The sequence below is a fragment of the Lycorma delicatula genome, chromosome 12 (assembly GCF_047948215.1).
Source record: "Lycorma delicatula isolate Av1 chromosome 12, ASM4794821v1, whole genome shotgun sequence".
Lineage (NCBI taxonomy): Eukaryota > Metazoa > Arthropoda > Insecta > Hemiptera > Fulgoridae > Lycorma > Lycorma delicatula.
The window spans coordinates 64,861,848-64,882,395 of record NC_134466.1 but is presented as its reverse complement, the minus strand read 5'-3'; the positions used below and the strand labels follow the sequence as shown (position 1 = coordinate 64,882,395).

Genomic DNA, 20,548 nt, shown 5'->3' with positions numbered 1-20,548 from the left:
GTTACACAATCAAATTTTCCTGCTGAACATTATGTGTAATTTATAAGTTTTTTACGTTTCTGCCCTTATCTAACGATAAAACACAGATACATAAAAAGTAATGAAAACCTATTACATATATAAACAAGGATATCCATAAAATTCTTACCCCAGTTGATGTGGTTGAAGTGCTGGTGGTTGTGGTGAAGGCTGAAATTGAGGCGGGTAGAACTGTGCAGGCTGTGGTTGAGGTGCGCCATAAGTAACAGTTGATGTACCCTGAGCTCCACGGGCAACAGGTGCAGGAGCCGGATAAAATGCAGGTGGCACAGCAGTGTGTGGAACTGGAGCGGTCTGATTTGGCGGGGGAGGTTGGTAAGTGGCTGCTGATGGGAATCCCAACATATCTTCAGTATAGTCTTCTTCATCACCCAACATATATAAATCATCGGTGCGTAACTTTGTCACATCACGACGTAATTCATCAATAGCTTCTAGTTGTGTAGACATTTTAATATTAACTTCTTCAATAATTTTACGACAGTGATTCTCTAATAATGTTTCTATTTTGTTTAATATCAAGCCTTCTTGTTTCACTAACATTTTTTCAACATCACTGGTACTTAACCCAACTTTCTGTTGATGGGAATGATGATGCTGAAATAATAGTAATTTTTATGATCAGAGAAACATTTTGATTTGATTTTCATTTTAACTAAATTTTTACTGCAAGGCTTTAAAGAAACACATATGACTAAATGAAAAACCTACAGAACTTGATAAATAAACCTATAGAAGGCAGGTTGTAGAACATTTTGGTTCTTATAATTTTACAAGTGAGCTAAGGATATAGGAATGATAGTCAATCCATATCAGTACTACTCCTGGTGTAATCCAAACTAACTCTGTATCCCCACAGGGAAAATGTGTAAATGGAATATTGAAAAATACCAAGTGAGCAATTTACAACTAAACCAAGCTTAAAGTGCGGTTAATTGAGCATTACCTTTAATGCTGCTATTACTACTGGTAGCGTATATAACTATTCTTATCTACTTTGTTAGTTGTAAACTGCTCGTACTTCAGTGCAATTAGTTTTTTTGCAGTTACATTATTCGATTACGGAACAGTTGCTCTAGTGGAACCTTTTAGGGGTCCTGGATTTATTCAAGAGAGGCATCAAATATCCACAAAAAATTTCAAATGCGAGTAATATTCCAGCATAGAATAGAACAGAATATACAATTTGGTAAAAAAAAATTGAGCACAACTGAATGGGTTTCAAACACAAAACAACCTCACTTCTGTTAGAACTCCATAGGCAAAGCTGATATTCAAAGAATTTCTGTCGGTCTGAAAAAAATTTAGCTGTAAGTTATCACAAAAAGTGGCTTAAAATATACATCTTGCAGTAAGATTCTTCAATATTTAAATTTGAAACTGTATGGTGTAACAACTGTACAACTTACTTTAATGTCTTTAACTATTATGCTGGTTTCTCAAAAACATTGTCAATGGGCAGATAGATCTGATGCTGTATTTCATATCAGATAAGGCATGCTTTTATTTATCTGGGCTGGTTAATTCGCACAATTACAGGTACCGGATGATTGGAAATCTTCACCATATGTTTGAGTATCCACGATAAGAAAATTGGGTACTGGTGATGTTACACTGGAACCAATATTTTCTGTTAACTGTCAATTCAGAAATGCACCGTACAATTTTCCAAGTATTCTGCTATCTATTCACTGATCTTCCAGCAGGATTCTTCCAACAAGATTGAAAAGTGTCAAACATAAAGGAATTTACTACCTTTCTGACTCAAACGTCAATAAAGGATTAAGTTATCCTTAATATAAAATTAAATTTATGGATTCAAATCTTTCCAGTATGAGTAAATGCTCAACTTATTTTTCATGCTTTCTGTACTTGCTTTACTTTTTTTGATTTTGAAGGAATTCCTGAAAAACAGCATTTATTTTCCATAAATTTATGAAAGATCCATGCATCAACAATACTTATTTACATGATACATGATATATCCTGCGATACTGCACTGAGTAATAACAAGGTGATATTGTCTATACAACGTGAAACATTTTTCATATTTTTACATAATGATAACTTTTAACCAAGTTATAACCTAACAATCATTCAAAATAATATTTTTGGATTCACAGTTTTTAAATAAACAAGTGTACAAAATTTTTAGTGCATTTTTACAGCTAATTTTTTTTATAACCACCACTGTACATCTTTGTCAATTAAAATACATAATTTGTATAAAAAAAATATATTTTTTTAATTTTAAATATGATTGTTAACTATATCAGAATAAGGTGTGCAAAGGGTTTACTTTAGTAAAAAAAAAAAAGAAGTAATTGTGATTTTAGGTGTTTTCTTCATTAACTTCATTCCCGTTTGTTTTTCTATTTGTCTTTTCAGATATTATTCAAGGAACCAGTTCCACAAATTTTATGTGTCAAAGATTTCAATGGTAAGTTTTAATATTAAAACTTAAAATATGAAGTTGACATGATTTGCAAAAAATTCCTTCTTAAAAAAATTATTAAATTTTTATTTTAATTCTTCAACAATAAGTGACAGATGTTAATAATTCCTCTTTCTTTACTGAATGAGATTTTTTTAACATTCGATTCATTCATAACCTCATAACTTGCACCTCACCTTGTTCAGAAATTTTACAATATGAATTTGCCATTTAAAAAAAGAAACACCTTTCAGATTTCATTTTTAACATAATATTTTTATATAGTTTTTAAAGCTCAGACAAACTAACAGTATGTTTTTTTTTTTGTATTTACAGTCACTAAACTCAGCTTGGACCAAGATATTACCACAAGGAGTGGTCAATTTACATATCAATTGATGACCACTAGTACTCTTTCACTCACCTTCAAATAACATTAAGCGATAATAATACAAATACATGATACTGAATACTTTTATTTAAAAGTTTCAAAATTAGCTTGCAAAACAAATATATTAATATACGATTAAAAAAAAAGAAAAAAGTTATTATACGTACCGAAGTACCTCGTAAATGGCGTGATTTTGGGGTGCTCGACATAAGATTTCCAGAATAATGTCCTAAATGATGTCTACCATTCATTTCATGAGTTGTTATGCTACCAATATTAAAATCACCACCAGCCGATTCATTAGGTGACATGATCGAACCAGGAGGTGAGTAGCTGGTTTCAGACAGTAATATATCTTCACCTCTATCCTCTAATGGTGCTGTTAATGGATGAATTGCATAATCATAAAACAATTTCATGAAAAATGGAAAATAAATTTAAGAGTAATTAATTAGAAAAAATAAAAGTAACTAACTGACTGCCCAAAATATATTTAAAATATATTATTTTTTTAAATTTCTACCTTAAAATCTTATTTTTAGAGCTTGTTGCAAACCACAATAAATTTGAAGGGATAGTGATTGATGTAGAAGGAAGAAAAAAAGGAGGAGAAGTGGCGTGAGAAGTACTATACTACGTACAAACATTGATCGAACTGGTACTTTCCAAATCAAATCATGTTTCAATTCCTGATAACTCATCATAGCTTATATCATCACCAATAATATTTAAATTACAAACTTCATTTAAATCACTATCAAAAAATTTGTTATGACGCCAATAATTTTTATAAACAAAATACAACACAATGTTTTCACAAAACTAATATAATACACACAAACACACAACAACAGCAAAGAAGCAACTGAATGAATGCATATCCCCAGCCAAAAATGTCCTATCTATGGAAACACTTCCAAGGACAGGTTTATTGAAGTCTGCAACTAGCTCAACCTGTAATTGATTTATTCTCCTAAAAAGTAAAAAAAATAAATAAAAATGTGAGCTTTACATTTACATTATTTACTTGCAAGAGAAATCTGGTTTGCAAGTTGATACATCATGAAACTACCATCACTTAGGTTTTTCCTCATTGTTCTAGAATTTTATTTTGATTACATCTTAAGAAAAAATACAGCATTATAAAAGCACTAATAAAACAAAATAAGAAAATTTATTGTTATATCTAGTACATCTATATTACATTTTTCCACATTAAAAAAAAAAAAAAAACTATCTTAAAAAATGAAATAAAGGACAGCAGTAATTCTAAGTAAATAATAAATAAACTTTCACATCTTAAGATTTTATTTATGGTAACAAATTCAAAGTAAATTTTAACCACGCTTATTTAAAAGTCTGTACTTTTAATAGTTTCATCATAATGACTAAATTAAAGGTTCCCAAACCTTTTCAAACTGATGCTCTCTTTTTGGTAATCTTTAAAAAGTACATAATTCACTCTTAAGATTTTACAGGGTATCAACATTTTTGCTTTTAAACCAGTTATAACCACTTATAAGGGTTGTTTTCATCATTTCTCAAATTTTTACAAATTTCTTAACAAATTCAAATTACTTTTCTTACTATTTTGTCCTATTAAAGTTAAAGTATTAATCATATCGTACTAAATAAAAAAATAAGAATTATTGTAAACAGAACATAAACTTACTGCTATCCAATTCTATTCGACTCAAAAGTGATTCGACATCACTAATATGAGATCCTAAAATATGATGTAAAGGATGTTGTTTGTCATTTTGAATTCTATCTTTGGTTAAATTAAATGACTCGCGCGCTTTAGTTAATAATATAATATGTTTTGATCTCATTTCAGATGTCACTTCTTCGCCAGGACAATTACTCAGTTCGGCTTGGGCCAATCGCTTATATATCTGAAACATTAATTTAACGTAAAAAAAAATTCAATTTGAGAGTTACAATTGATTACAGAATTTGTAAACAAACTGTCTGGTGCATTTAATTATTACATAACCATCTTCTCCTGCTTGTAATCAATTAACATACCCCTCCTTTGCTTATATAAGATTTGTATATTTAATTACATTTTTTATTCACTATAATTAAAATTTACTGATTAATGGGCATATAGACTTAGTGCTCCCTGGATCTATCTACTGAAAATTCAAATTGATGTATATATATAAAAAGAATTTGGGTATTGCATCATAAATTATGAAACTGTATATAACTATTCAGAAGTAACAGTTATCACATGCAAAATTTAAATGCCATTTAATTTTGACAAAATTAAATGATACGAGCTTAGTCAACAAAATCTCAATATACCAAACTGCAACATTATTCTTGGAATGTTTCTTGAATTTCTAAAACATTGCAATAACTAAGTTGTTAGAAAACATGTATCAAATGTTCTAGTCAAAATGAAACAACGAATACTATAAAGGAACACATTAATAATATTTATTGATCATTTATTTTTGTTATCTCTTTTTCTCAGTTTCATTTACAAATTCGTTTGAGATGTTCCCTCCGACATGTCAGAAAAAGTAAGGAAAGAATGGAATCTCCTCACTGTAAGACGCCTATGTTACTTGAAGGCGTTTCCCTTGTTTTGTTTTCCCTTAACAAAACATTCCAAAACACACTTGGTCATAGTTTTGGAAAATGTTTATCAGGAGTTTAGTTTTCCACTTCACAGCCTTATATTTATCCAAACAGATTATGATGCTCTGAATTTGCTTCATTCTATAGAAATCAGAAGATTAATTCTCATGGAATTTTCAGAAAGACAGATACTCAAACCAAAATTTGAAATAATACTTTTTCAAACGATGGAATTTTCATCCTTTCCGTAGTTACAGATAAAATTTTTCTCTTGCAATCCAGTTCCCTTTTCTAAATAACTGTTTATACAACTAGCACAGCAGACATCCACTCACCACTCAGCAGACATCACTCACAAAAAATTTTATTTTTCCAACTCGTTAAAGATTCTTGTTAAACATCACTAGCTATTAAAAGAAAATCAGAACAATATGAGCTGAAAAAACTCCAGCTTTTTTTCACATTTAATAAAGATTCTATTTTGGAAAAATACGTTGGACGTCCATAGTTATTTCAATATAAAATGGAAAATATCAGATCCCATCATCCTGAAATGTGTTACATACATAATAAACAATAAAATCATATTTATTTGTGATAAGTCAATCGATTACAGCAATACATAAATATATCATTCTTTTTTCTTTTTTGAGGAGGGAGAAATTACCCAAACACTGGGGTCTATTACTGCTGCACTTATATTGAGCCTTTTGAATAATTCCATTAACTGACTGCTGATCTATAAGATGCAAATTTAACTTCTAAACATAATAAAACTATAATTAAAAATTATTTTTCTAATTTAAAAAAAAAACAAAAAAAACTAAAAAATCACAGACCGCAGCAGAATGGAAAGACGCGTAAGGACTTCTCAATGGTTTAAATGCTTCAATAGCCGCTTCATATTCTTCATCTTTCATCAGTTGACATGCAGTAAACAAACGACCTTCTTCTAATAATGCTGTTACTTGTGATGCCTCAAGATCTTTCCTATTTAAAAATATAAAATAAATTATAATTTATTTCTAAACACATTCAATGCCGCAAAAACACACACTGGCCACTAATTTACTTGTAAAAAATAATTTTCTCAAAAAAATTCTTATTCTGTAAGCATTTTTAGGCCAAATTTAAAAATCTTAACAGAATTTGCCCGTAATCCTTAGTTTTAAAGTTATGCTTTCTTAAAGAATATACATTACAATAAATATTTATTTATAAATCATTAACTTAGAATTTTTCCTTTATAATAATTTATTGTCTGTTCTGAAAAGATTAATTAAAAGCTCAAAATTACGCAGATCAATAAATAATAATAAAATTATATTTCTGCTTAGAGGTTAATAATGCTTGACTCGTCCTTTGATCACTCAAGTACTTACACAATTTGAAGATGTTTGCCTTTTCATTCACATTTAACTATCTAAGGAAACTTAAACTTTTAATGATTTAACACATCCAAAGACCAGAAGTACATTTTTGGGACTGAAAGGCAAGAATCTCTCCTGCCACAAAAAAATGTGTGATTTTAGCAATAGGCAAATGACTTTTCAAGATTTCTTTTCACTGATGCAAAACAAATGTGTGGATGAAAAAAAAAAACAAAAAAAAATTGTTTAACGATTCATCTAAAATTAACCTGAATTCCATGTTTCACAATCATGAAAAAAGTTCCTATCTCTGCCATTTCCTAAACCATCAACATGAAAGTGATTTATAAGAATATAAAACTTCTGAATAATTAAAATTGAACACAAAATGAAATGAAATGTTTAGTTTATGAAAAATTATTTAACAATAAATCGAAATAGACTTGTATTTGTAAATTTAATAAATGAGTTTGTAAGGGTAAGCAATGCAAACAAAGATTTAATGGGGGTCTCTGCAGAACCTGAAATAATGATAATTACTTTGTAAATACATTAAAATGAGACTAATAGAATCATAAGTCAGATAACAATTAAGACACAGTGAATGATCTTACAAAAACATCTCTGAAAATCCATTTTCTCCATTAGTAGTTGGATTCCCTCTTAATATTAACATTTTTTAATTAACAAATATTAAACACAATCACTGTTCACAAAAAAGTGCTTTATAAATTTGATAAAAGAAAAAAATAACACTTTCAGCAAGAGCAAATCTCTTGTACCTCACACCACAACTACTATGGCTACAGAATTAAAACAAATGCTAAATGTTCTTTTTAGACAGTTTTTTTATTAAAATAGCAGCAAATGTCACAATTGCAAGATTATTAAGTAGCAAAAGCAGTAATATCGTAGTTGTGATTTTAGCTACACGATTTGTTTCAACTGATTATTTTATTATTCATATTTATATGTAATAATAATTAATATGTATGAAATATTGTACATTAAATTCATAATATTCATACAATAATTAAAAAAAAAAATGTTTTACACAACAAACCAGCATTTTGTGTAGTTATATGTGCCTTTTTTGGTGTCCTGTTATTTATGCTCTTTTAATAGTAAAATATGACATTGTACAACTATTCGAGAAAATGATTATAAAAAAAAATTAATACTGATGTGTGTACCACATAATAACATCCCTACATTTTTCTTTAAATGAAAATATAAAATATATATATATATATGTATATAAAAAACATCACCAAAAATTCTTAAGTGTTATGATTACATATAATATTTACATTTACATTTCTGAATTTTCTGTGATTTAAAAAAAAAATAGATTGCACAGAATAAAAAAAGCTTGCCAATTGTGCAAGTACAATATATTTTATAGAGAAAAGATTATTACTTCAACAGGAAGTCTCCGCTGTATTAGGAAAAAAGAATTTCCTAATTATGTAGAAATGGTAATAGATATTAAATACATACATACAAGTGTAAGTAAATTGCACACCAATATATGCAAATGGCATGGTTTAGCCACTGTACACACCTAGCAGAGCGGTAACGAATTACCTTTTACTGGGTTCTGATCTATTTTTTAGTTGAGTAACTACCGATTTTAAGTGAGATCATGCATAAGCTGCTTGTCAGATTAGTGAAAAAACAAAAATGAAAAAGTTGAGGAACAATACGTCTGTGTGAAATTTTGCGTAAAACTTTTGACATGTTCACACGGAAGTTGTTCATACTTGCATTTGCAAGTGGTTCCTGACAGATTTCAACTGATTCTGCTTCTGGTTATCTATCAACAAAAGCCAACATGAATTTTGTAATGACACAATGCACTGCAAATGTTTGGAACGATGAATTTAGGATTTCTGCATAATATTTCTTCTAGCTGTGTTAATATGCTTTTGTATTTTGAATGATTTCACTGTTGACTTTCGTCACACTTCTGGGAAGGTACTACTGTGTAGTAGTTTTTTTTTTTAATATATTAGTCAGTCGCGAAGTTATGTTCGAACTTAATGGACGTGTGATCAAAATATTAAGCAGAGTCTACTCAAATGAGTGTATATAAGTAAATTAATATGATTATTTCCCATATTATGTTATTTTAGTTATATGTTAATCTTCAATAAATTAGTGTTTTTCATTCTTATTTGTTTTATTTATGTCATAATACCGGCCCAGGGATTGAACTCTGTACCTGTTTTATTTTATCTACACAGTCCACAAACTATCAACATTTGTTTTACACATTAAACGTCTGCAGATGGTGGAGCACACCATCTGCAGACGTTGGTGGCAATTTAAAAGTTTGATCTTTTTTGGAATGAATCTTGTGTACTTGAAAATAAACTTTTACTAAAATTTGACATTAAATACACCAGAGGTTGTGAGGCCAACAAAACATAATAGTTTTTAATGAGTAAAACAAATACCTGAAACTAAACAATATTATAATGTCACTAGAAAATATTCAAATCTAAAGAAATAGGTTTCTTGATTATAAACCTTTTTCTCCTACCGACAATGGAATTTAATTTTTTTTTTGCATTTGTATTTATATTTATTTAAAATTGTTCCTTTATATAAAGTAATGATGATAGTTTATAAATGAACCACTGGTTATATATTTTCATTTATCTAAACGGCTATTGAGAATAATTCTTACTATTCTATTGAGAAAGTTAGCAAACCATCATAACAGACATGTAAATTGAAAGAATACTAAAACACATCATAAATTGGGTTTTTTCTTTTAATAATAAATAAATATTTAACAGCAAATATATATATTTACGTAATGAAGCTATATTTATAGAAGTGAATTTTAACTATAACAATTCTTAGGATAGAAAATAGAGGGAATGAATTAACCTGGGTTGATAACAAAAGAGTGATCATGATTTACACATTAACTCAGGCTAATAAGGAAAAAAAATTAAGAAAAGTGTGTTATTTAATGCTTATCATCCTATATGAAAAGTTGAGTCTACAACAAACTAGTTAATTTAATGTCTACCAGCAATCATTCGTTGTTTAGCTCAAATGACAAGTTTCTAGGACATAAGCTACAAGGAGGCTCATTTTACAAAGTTGTCCACAATATCATAAGCATTAATTGATCAATTAATTCATCATTCAAGTCGGTCAGTTGATTAGTACAGTAAAATTCATTTAACATTCACATAAATCTAAAAAAGAAAAACAACATTATTACGCTTACCCTTGAAATTCAAATAGTCTATTTGTTGGTGGAACTCTCAGGGCTTGTTTCTTTTCCATCCTCTCTAACAATGGTAATGCTCCTTTCCAATATATGTTTGCTCTAGCCTCTAGAGCTGGAATTTCTGAATACCCAGGACTACCTTTACCGGTACTAGTGCAACTTACTGCCTAAACAAGTTTAAATTAAGACAACTTTTAATAGAATAAATTGTACATTTTTTTGATACTTTAGAAAATACTAACTATGAAACATCTGCAAACAGACTTCCCAATTATGAACTGCTCGGAAGAATAGGCAGTTTACAATCTCTGTCTTCAGGACAAGTTTTGTAAACGAATTGAAATGTGTAATGCAGCTGATGATGTAAATAAATTGCGAAAGTGCATCTACATATATGGTATATACTTCCGCATATCGGCATATACTTCATTCACTTATTCTTAACCTTTTCCCATCACAATTATCCGCGTTTGATTAGCGCTCCACGAAAATATGTTGGTATCTGATTGCCTCCCTTCATAGTCTTATGCTACCCTCTTGTGAAAAAAAATTACAGTATATTAAAGAGATTTAACAGATTCTGACAAAAAAAAAAACCAGTTATGATTGGATATGTTTTATGCCTGTAACAAAAAAAACAGTATAAACAGTATAAAAATTACAATATTTAATTGCAGAATTTTTTTTGCGCATTTCTACCGCATTTTTTATTAGCGAAATTTCTTTTTTTTTGCTTTGTGTTTATGAAACATAGTTTGCTGATTTTTAAGATCAGCAATACTTTCAAGCAAATCGGTTGAAAATTGGGCAAAATATGATGAAAAACCCGTGTCATAAATCACAGATTAGTAACATATGTTAGTATAAGTGAATGTAGATTCAGAAAACTACGTTTTATAAAAATCCCCACCACTCAAAAGGCTATTCAGATTGACAAAATCAATTTTTACTGTATACTGTTATTCATTATGAATCTATATGTGTTACATGTTTACTGATATCATTTGTCAGAAAAGATATTTATAGATCTCAAGTAAAAGTGACGTATTTAAGACCACAAATCCCATTTTTTTTTTGTGTGCCATTTATCATAATTTATTATGCGTTTCAATACATCAATATGTTGCTAGTAAGATAAGCTATTTTTGTAAATAATAAATAAATCCGTAATCCTCATAGCAATTATAATACACAAGTCTCACACAAACACAAGCACATTTCTGAAAAAAAAAATGGTCATATTCTTTCTAGTCTAAATAAAACATTTTACATCGTATATACGTCGTTCAAATTGTGTAATAAAACTGATTCCTTTGTGAATATAAAACAAAATAACAGAGTTAGATGCCATATAAAATGATTTTGTAACAGCGTTTTAAAACTGACGCCGTACATAACCAGTTCCAAGGCTACATGATCTGAAAAGGTTAAAAGAATTGATTTTAAAAAAAATATATATTTATATTAATTTATTTGATTATGTTTTTAGTCAATTTTTTCTTTCTTTTTCCTCTGTACAATAAATATCTACATATAATATAACATTTTTCAGGTTTGCCAACATTAAGGAGAGAAATTTCCCAAATTTACCAGATATCCCTTGTATATAAAAGGCTATTTATTAGACACTCACACTAGCTTACTGAAGCAAACTTTTAATAAGTTTCAGTATAATAACATTAGAATTTTATACCATAAACTCTGTCATCTTTCATTTTCATAGCAATTCTCACTTTTCTTTTTATGTCTTTAGCTTTATGAACAACTAGCCCTCAGTTAATGTTTAAATTGTCAAAATTAAAATCCAATATATTCTAAAAACTAGGAATGTCTTAAAATTATGACATGAGTACAAGCTAAAGAGAATTTAAAAAATTACCCGTTCAGCAAAGGTTCGCGCTAACTGAATCATCAGTAACACATCTAAGCCATGGTTGCCGATAGCACGGACTACTTCAATACCTCTTTGTACAACGAGACGTAAATCACCCCAATTGTTGCCAGCTTTTTTGGAATATATTTTATATATAGCATTCCACCTAAAAAAAATCATATCTTCTTTTAATAATGAAAATTAAAAAAAATGAAGTAACTCATCAAAAGAGTAGAGAGAATGAGTTTAATGGGAACACAAAACTTCAGAATACATTTTTATCTTATTTTTTACATTTAAACACAATATTTACAGGAATCTTGACTTTAGCTATGATGAAGAATACGAATATAGATAAAAAGTATGTTAAAAGTAATGTTGTACGTCAATCAGAATACTAAAAAAATATTTACACTATTTACTTATGAAACAAAAATAAACTCAAATATTACAGCTATGAGATAGTAAATCAGTGCAACTACAAACTGAATTTAAAAAAGAATACAATTACGTAAGATTATTAATGTGTTTATTTAGTAACCTTTTAGTAAGTTTTTTTTTAATAGAAGCAATAAATAGTAAAATCCTGGAAGACATCTTTGCCTACACCTTAGTTTTCATTTATCTTCAGCATCTACTTCATAATTATTCTAAAAGCCACATTTTGTATTAACTCATTGATATTTGAAATTTCATAGCTGGGAACAATTATATAGTGTATCATTTTAACTGCCACAGGCAATTTTCTCATAAACTATGCAGAATACAAAAAAATGACAAACAAAAGCAACTCAGATTGAAGGGGGACACCTCATGGTGATCTTGACCTTATCTCAGGGTTAATATGGTTTTTTAAAATGGAATGACTTATTTCTCACCCCACAAATGAAAAGAGCAAAAACTTTTACATTGAAATATATGGTCACACAAGTGACCTTAAACCTTTTTTGAAGGTTTATGATAATGTAAAGTTATTTATTTTTATTCTCTTTTCCACAGTTTATAAGTGGCCTGGAATAAAAAATATTCCAGTAATACTGTATAAACGTGTAACTTATATAACATCTGTATTTTCATTGGCGAGGTCAAAAACAGGTCATTCCATTTAAAAAATCATGTAATTTTGAAATAATAGTCAAGGCCAAGTTCAAATACAAGGTCACCATGAGGTGTCCCACTCTTTATTTTTTTGTATTGTACGTAGTTTATGAGAAAATCACCTTAGGTGATTAAAATGAAACACCTATATATTAATGCAGCTAATCAATCACTATCCTCCCATAGGATTTCACCATCCGGAATTTTTGAAAACATTTTGTTTTAACTTAATCAGAATCATAGATTGCAGACTGCTTAATTGGTTATATAAGAATCAATTTCAGCTCCTTCGTAAAATTCAAAACCTCAATTTTGGGACTAAATATTTTTTTGGAAAAAACAGACAACTTTTATTTTAAAGAAATTTTTTTTTCATAAGTAGGAAGACTACTTTCCACAAAAGTTTAAAAGTCTCTATATTACTTAATTTTTTATTTTAATTATTTCTGTTGAAGCATCTGAACACAGCTACAGCATGTTCAGAAAGTTGCTGTGCAGTATGCTTTAGAATTATATGGTGCGTTCTGTTCATGTGGCGTTAACATTGGTTGCTCTTTGGGTTCATCAGAGGTTGTTCAGTAATAAAGACAACAGTTAAGTTATGACTGAATGCGGTTAGTTTCATTTATTGGAACCAATTAATTGCAAGAAACGTTATGGTTCTTTTGATGGAAGAATGCATTTTTCTCATTGAACAAATCTTTCATGAAGATGAGAAGTATACTGATTTAGTGAAGCACAGGTTTTCTGAAAATTTTCCAAACATTCCTGTTCCTCACCAAAATGTAGTTCAAACTCTTATCGAAAAATTTTAGGCAACAGGCTCTGTTGAAGGCGGTGATTGAAATGGAAACCCACCTAAACGAACAGAAGCTGCTTGTTATTTTGAATGCTATGGTCACAAGTCCATCAAAGTCAATGCCTAAGTTAGCACAGCAGCACTTGCTACTGCACATAACGCTGCAAGAAAAGAACTGAAATGTTTCCCCTATAAAGTAATGCATGTTCAAGAACTGAAACCTACAGATCATGTCAAAAGTCTACAATTATTGTCAACGGTTTAAACATTTTATTGACCAAAATTCCATAAGTATTGTCATGTGTTCCAGGGCTAGATCAGGATATTGACTGTGACAATTTAGAATGTTTATATAATTACAGTACATTGGTTTAAAATGTTCAAATTACAACCAGACAAATTAATAATAATAACAATGGTGATAAATACAATAATAATAATAAGCGACAATAATATAACAATTAATGAACACAAATATTAATATAGTAATTACAACCACAATAATAGTAGTAAACGATAATTATATGACATAAAACATAATCAAAACAGTAAGCATGACATAAAAACAGAGAAAAATACATAACGTAACAACAAAGAATAAAAATCAAAATATTACACATAAAATAGTGATAGTAATGTCAGTAAGTAGTAAATACAGATTACACATAAGACACGAGTTCAAAATAAATAATTGTTCGGAATTTACTCCAGGAATATAGATATAAAACTAGACCCATTAACAAAAAACCCTGCTAATCTTAACCCTTTTAAACCACTAGTCTTGTATTAAAAAACAATTGTATAGTGTTCACTTGCAAATACCTTTGTATCTACCCTAACAGTTTATGAATAAAGTCTATTGCATTATTCTTTCACTTATAAACTTGTAATTTTACTGTAACTCACAGATAGAATTTTTTGTTTACTGGAATTACTTAAGGCGTCACTTTAATCATATTAAACTGGTTATTCTCCTCACTGGACTGACGTCTTGCGGACTCACACCTGTGACTCTCCTCACTGGACTGGTTCACAGAACTCTGCTGAACCCACACAACTCACAGCCTCTCCTCACAGAGCTGCCCTTGCAGGACCGACGCCATAACACCTTGCAGACTGATTCTAATAGAACTCTTTTTTAGCTAGTCTTACTGGACTATTTACCTGCTGGACCGAACCCAAGTCGAAGCGTGAAAACAGTTGATCGAGGCTTTTGTTCCCATGAATTCCAAACCTGGTCTCTTCTCGCCGTACAACAGGTGTTTGCTGTGTGTTAGCGGGTAGTATAACAAAGGACAATTGTTAAACGGACCTATACTTTACAAAAAGGGTTCTCCTTTAAGGATTCCTGCAATTATTACAGTTTACATCACTTTCATAATAATTGGTAGGAATCTGTTACTCAGGCCCACTATACTGGTCTTGTTACAGTATCCTCGACAATATGTTTTTTTACAGATCAAGCATGGTTTCATCTGGGAGGGTAAATTGATTTTAAAAAATTACACATTCGTGGTTGACAACTAACCCTCATGAATGTATAATTCATGAAGCAATCATTGGAGACTGTCAGTCTGAGTAGAACGCGCACTGTGGGTCTAATCTTTTTTGATATTACAGCTAATAGTGATTGTTATTGTCCTGTTTTAACAAACTCTTAAAGTGGAAATCAATCATGGTTGTTTCCAACAAGATGGCATCACAGCATATATAATTAACAGGTTAATGACATTATAAAATGTCTTCGGTCATTGAATCATTTTGAGGGGTTTGTGGCCAGTACGATCACCCGATCTGACTCCCCAGATTAATTTCTATGAGAGTCAGTGAAACAAGCAGAGTAACGCAATAGACCACACACTATTGGCAAACTAAAAACCACAACAATGGCATACTTATGTCAGTATATCACGTGTATTAAATACAAATTGAAATGTGTGCACAGTGTTGTACTGATGTAAGAGGAGGTCATTTTCAACATCTTTTAACTATTCCTTTTAATATAGTTAAAATATCTTTTATTTTAACTATATTTAGTTATTGTAATATCAACTTCTATAAAATAATAACATAAAAATACAAAGTAATAATTAAGAAAGTTTCATCATTACACTTTCATAATTCCAGTGCAAAGCAACTTTCCAAATGCTGAGTAATTTGCATAAAATTGAGTAAATTTATATTGAAATAACTCAAATGAGGGGGGGGGGGGGTCATAAAAATCTCAAATTTTCAGAAAACCAACATTATACATACAGTAATTAAGTCATTAGAATTTGATCAATGAGATGGCATACAATCAACATATGATGAAATTGCATTTACTATGCACCGCTAAAAATCGATTATGTTAAAATCAAACCACTACTTAATCTTTAAAACATACTTTATTCAAAAGATAAATACACTATAAAAACATCTAAAACATTTAATAAAATTTTATCATTAACATTTTAATATCATAAAAATTTATCAAATTTGAGAATTGGCATGATTTATTTCTAAAATGTTTCTTCAATTTTTTAAAAGTATTAACATTTTTTGAATATTTTTACAAGATTTATTATAGAAATTTTACATTAGTTAATACATTCTGTAGTTAGTACATTAAACTAGTAGTTGAAATCGGGGCACAACTCTAAGCAATATACAAATCTTAAATAATAACCAAACTGACAGGGTGGAAGGGAAGAAATTGAAACAGTAAAATATTTTTAATCAATAATCAATCGTTGATTAAATGTAATGTATGCAAATATAAATAGACTAAAATTAAACTACAATACTGTAAAAACAATAAACGATAAAGAAGGCATAATACCTATTGTTTAAATACTGCCAAAATATTAGAAAGGATTATCACATATAACAAAATACACAATGTCTTTTTAAAATAAAATCAAGAATAACATTTGTAACAGATATTAAAACATAAATTAATTAATGAACACTTAAAATCTGATAATTATAATTAGCTCAGAGAAATTATACATTCTATTTCAATCAACTAAAACTACATTATTTATATAATAAAAATAATTTTTACAGAAAAATAAAATGATAATTAGTAACCAAATGAATTTTACTAAAATGTATCATTTAATTATATAACTGAAGTAGGAAAAAAACAAAACATATATACATATAAATATAAAAAAAGACAAAAAAGGTTGCCAAAAAATGTAGATTAAAAATTAGCAGCATCATTTTTAGTACATATTATGAAGTTTTATTTAGCATATCTGCGGTGAAGTGTGGCATCTCAGCCCTTCATCTGGAGGTCCTAGATTCAAATCCCAATCAGGCATGGCATTTTTTATATACTATAAATTTTCATATTTGTAAGACAAAAAAATGACCACAGCAGTTGATGCCAGTCATCTCAAAATATTAATAAGGTTTTCACAGAAATAACAGTAGTTAAAAAAGCTGGCAAAGTACAGTATGACTTTCCCGGTTAAGCCAGTAAAGCCATACACCCTTGCACAACTTTTTTAATGCAAAACCTATCCCAGACTTTGCTATAATATCTTTCCAATTCAATCATTAAAAGTTTATCTTTATTTTCATAATAAATGTTATGTAAAAAACAAAAATATTTTTAATTTTTAAAAAATTTAAGACCCCCTATTATCAATGTGGCTTTTTTAATCGTATAATTATATGAGAATAAGATTTAAGCATCAAAATTTCCTAACTAAAAAAAATATTTTACATTTTTCAGGGTTCCCTTACTATGTGGCGATGACCTAGTAGAAATTTTTTTAGTGATTCTTATTAAAAAAACGAATTCTTTAAAAAAATATTTCTGTGCTTAATATTCAGGGTTTATCATTTTGGAAAACTGTAGACTTTTGTTATACCCCTATCCATGATGTTTAAAATAGAAAAAATTAAAACCGAAGGGAGATTGAGCAAGGAAAAATATATATTTGTATATATTTCAATTTTAAGATGCGGGTGTTGATTTTTTGAAATTTTTTATTATTTATATATGCAATATTGATAACAAATTTGTCAAAATAGTTTTTTCTAAAGTGCCTCTGAAGAAAAACAGAACTGCTTTTTTCATGACATCCCCACCCCATAAGAACTTTGAAAAATACTAGTATAATCTCTACTAACCCATCGGGTTGGTCTAGTGGTTAACGCGTCTTCCCAAATCATCTGATTTGGAAAGTTGAGAGTTACAGCGTTCAAGTCCTAGTAAAGCCAGTTATTTTTACACGGATTTGAATACTAGATCGTGGATACCGGTGTTCTTTGGTGTTTGGGTTTCAATTAACCACACAACTCAAGAATGTGTCGAACTGAGAATGTGTCGAACTACACTTCATTTACACTCATACATATCATCCTCTGAAGAATTATCTGAATGGTAGTTACCGGAGGCTAAACAGGAAAAAAGAGATTATAATCTCTGCTGCATGAGAGTGTGAGTATGTGAGTGAGGGTGATATAGAAGTATTTGAGCCAAATTTGAGAAAATAAGTTTGGTCCATCTTGAAATACACACAATTAAAAGCGGTGAGACACACATATGTATTTTTTTTTTAGAGGAACTAGTTGGATTCTAAAACAAAGTTTGCAAAAAACCCTGTATCTCATTTTTGACAAGAGCGCTGTATTTTCTACTTTAATATAGCTAGAAAAATTTTAATATTTGCCAAGTATCACAAAGTTTTATAGCCCTTGTGTTTAAGATCTCCACTTCAAACTATGTTCTGTTCATTTAAATTACACCAAGAAAGGACATAAAATTAAGCATTTACAGCAGTGAAGTATATGCTTTTTTCTTCAAATAAATTTGCTTCATTTCCATGAAGATCATTGTTCCAACAATAGAACAGAATTTATTAATAATTTAAGAATTTATTTTTTTTAATCATGACAAAATAAGTTTCAGAACAATAGACTTATTTAGATTCTATACAAAAATAACCAAGTAACAAATTGGAAAATTTGTTATTATGGATTTTCATCAAGTGAAAGCATATTCCACTGATTATAAGTAACAAACAATTATAAGTTACTTAAATAATTTGGTTTTATTTTCATTTTCTACTTTTATACGAATTCTAGTAGTTTATAGATTGTGGACAATATTTAGTGACTTCTGCAAGTTATAGATTGAAAATCAAAGTAACATCATGCTTTGTCTTTTTACTTTCCTTTTTTATGCTGAACTGAATTTTAATGATTATTACAATTTTATGCAAAAAAATTAATTAAACAAATTAATAATGCAATAGGTTATTCTGGTAATTCTTGTAAATTTTTAAACATATATTTAGAACAGTACAGAGTTTCATACTTACAAATTCAAATTTCTTTACCTTTCTGTAAAATCTTTGTATTCATTTTAAGGAAAAAATTATTGGTAACCGATATTATTGATACTATACATTTCTATTCATAAGCTGGAAAAAAAATTTCACACACACACAAATCATATTCTACCCGCTGTGTGATAAAATTTAATATTAAACAAAATTTAAAACATGATTAATTCCAGTATTAGCCCATAATAAAATTCAGAATTTATAAAACCAAAACATTTTTGGCTGAAAATTCAAAATTCATATATTATAAAAATGATTTATTTCGATGTAATAATAGAATTTAATACAAACTGAAGTTGCAGGGATCCTGCAAAAATAGATTCTTGGAACTAATATGGTAAATTTAACTTATCTATTTATTGTGTTTTGTTGGTTTAAATTTCATTTAATATAAATATATTATAATATTACTTACCATTTGGCTTGTTCAGGTGTGGAAAATTGAGCTGTAATATCAGCGGGCAATGTAATTGGGCGATTTACAGCAAAAAATCCACTTCTGATTTGATCATCTAATTGAGCACCAGCACATAATACTAAAGAAAATAAATAAGAATAAAAATTAAAAAAAAAAACTTGAAAATTGCTGATGACTGAAAAAATTTATAAATGGGTAACAGAAATTGTACATTAAAACAAAAATAAATATCTTTAATCATCTGAGAAATAATGCAATGTGATATGCCAGTATCCAGTAACCTAACACTAGTGTAGTGATAGCTAATCCAACCCACCAGGTTAGTCCAGTGGTGAACGCGTCTTCCCAAATCAGCTGATTTGGAAGTCGAAAATTCCATCGTTCAAGTCCTAGTAAAGGCAGTTACTTTTATACGGATTTGAATACTAGATTGTGGATACCGGTGTTCTTTGGTGGTTGGGTTTCAATTAACCACACATCTTAGGAATGGTCGAACTGAAACTGTACAAGACTATACTTCATTTACACTCATACATATCATCCTCTGCAGTAATACCTGAACGGTAATTCCTGGAGGCTAAACAGGAAAAAAGTGCTGCTAAACCTATGCTGCTTAAATTCAGAAATCACTATTGGCTTGTTAGGGCAAAATTTTTCATTCAATACCTTGCATTAAATTACATTTAAAAAAATGTTATTGTTGCTTTACGTGATTGAAAATAAATATTTTTTAATTAATTCCATTGAAGAAAAAATATTTTCTTTTAAAGTGGCCTACTATTCCTTCTTTTTCTACAGTGTATCTTTTTTTCTTCCTACATTCACTAGAATCTCTGCATTATACTTTATCCAAACCATCCTCCTCTTTTATGCTTAGGTTGCTCTTTAATCTGCTTTATCTATTCAATATTATATTTATTATATATGAAAAAAAACCAAATATTT

The 20,548-nt window shown here is 29.1% G+C and overlaps 1 protein-coding gene across 5 annotated transcripts in view; it reads right to left on the bottom strand.

The window, feature by feature from the left end:
• The window catches only part of LOC142333248 (E3 SUMO-protein ligase RanBP2-like), a 128,865-nt gene that overhangs the window by 61,852 nt on the left and 46,465 nt on the right, over positions 1 to 20,548 (bottom strand). For all 5 annotated transcript variants that reach the window (XR_012758568.1, XR_012758569.1, XM_075380242.1 and 2 more), the window contains exons 11-17: positions 19,601 to 19,721; positions 11,953 to 12,112; positions 10,071 to 10,240; positions 6,293 to 6,443; positions 4,537 to 4,759; positions 3,032 to 3,243; positions 149 to 636 (exon numbers count right to left, since the gene is read on the bottom strand). Coding sequence is in view for 3 of the 5 variants with exons in the window: in XM_075380242.1 (XP_075236357.1) it covers positions 149 to 636; positions 3,032 to 3,243; positions 4,537 to 4,759; positions 6,293 to 6,443; positions 10,071 to 10,240; positions 11,953 to 12,112; positions 19,601 to 19,721 (1,525 nt within the window). In the remaining 2 variants the exon portion in view is untranslated. The remainder of the gene's footprint in view (positions 1 to 148; positions 637 to 3,031; positions 3,244 to 4,536; positions 4,760 to 6,292; positions 6,444 to 10,070; positions 10,241 to 11,952; positions 12,113 to 19,600; positions 19,722 to 20,548) is intronic.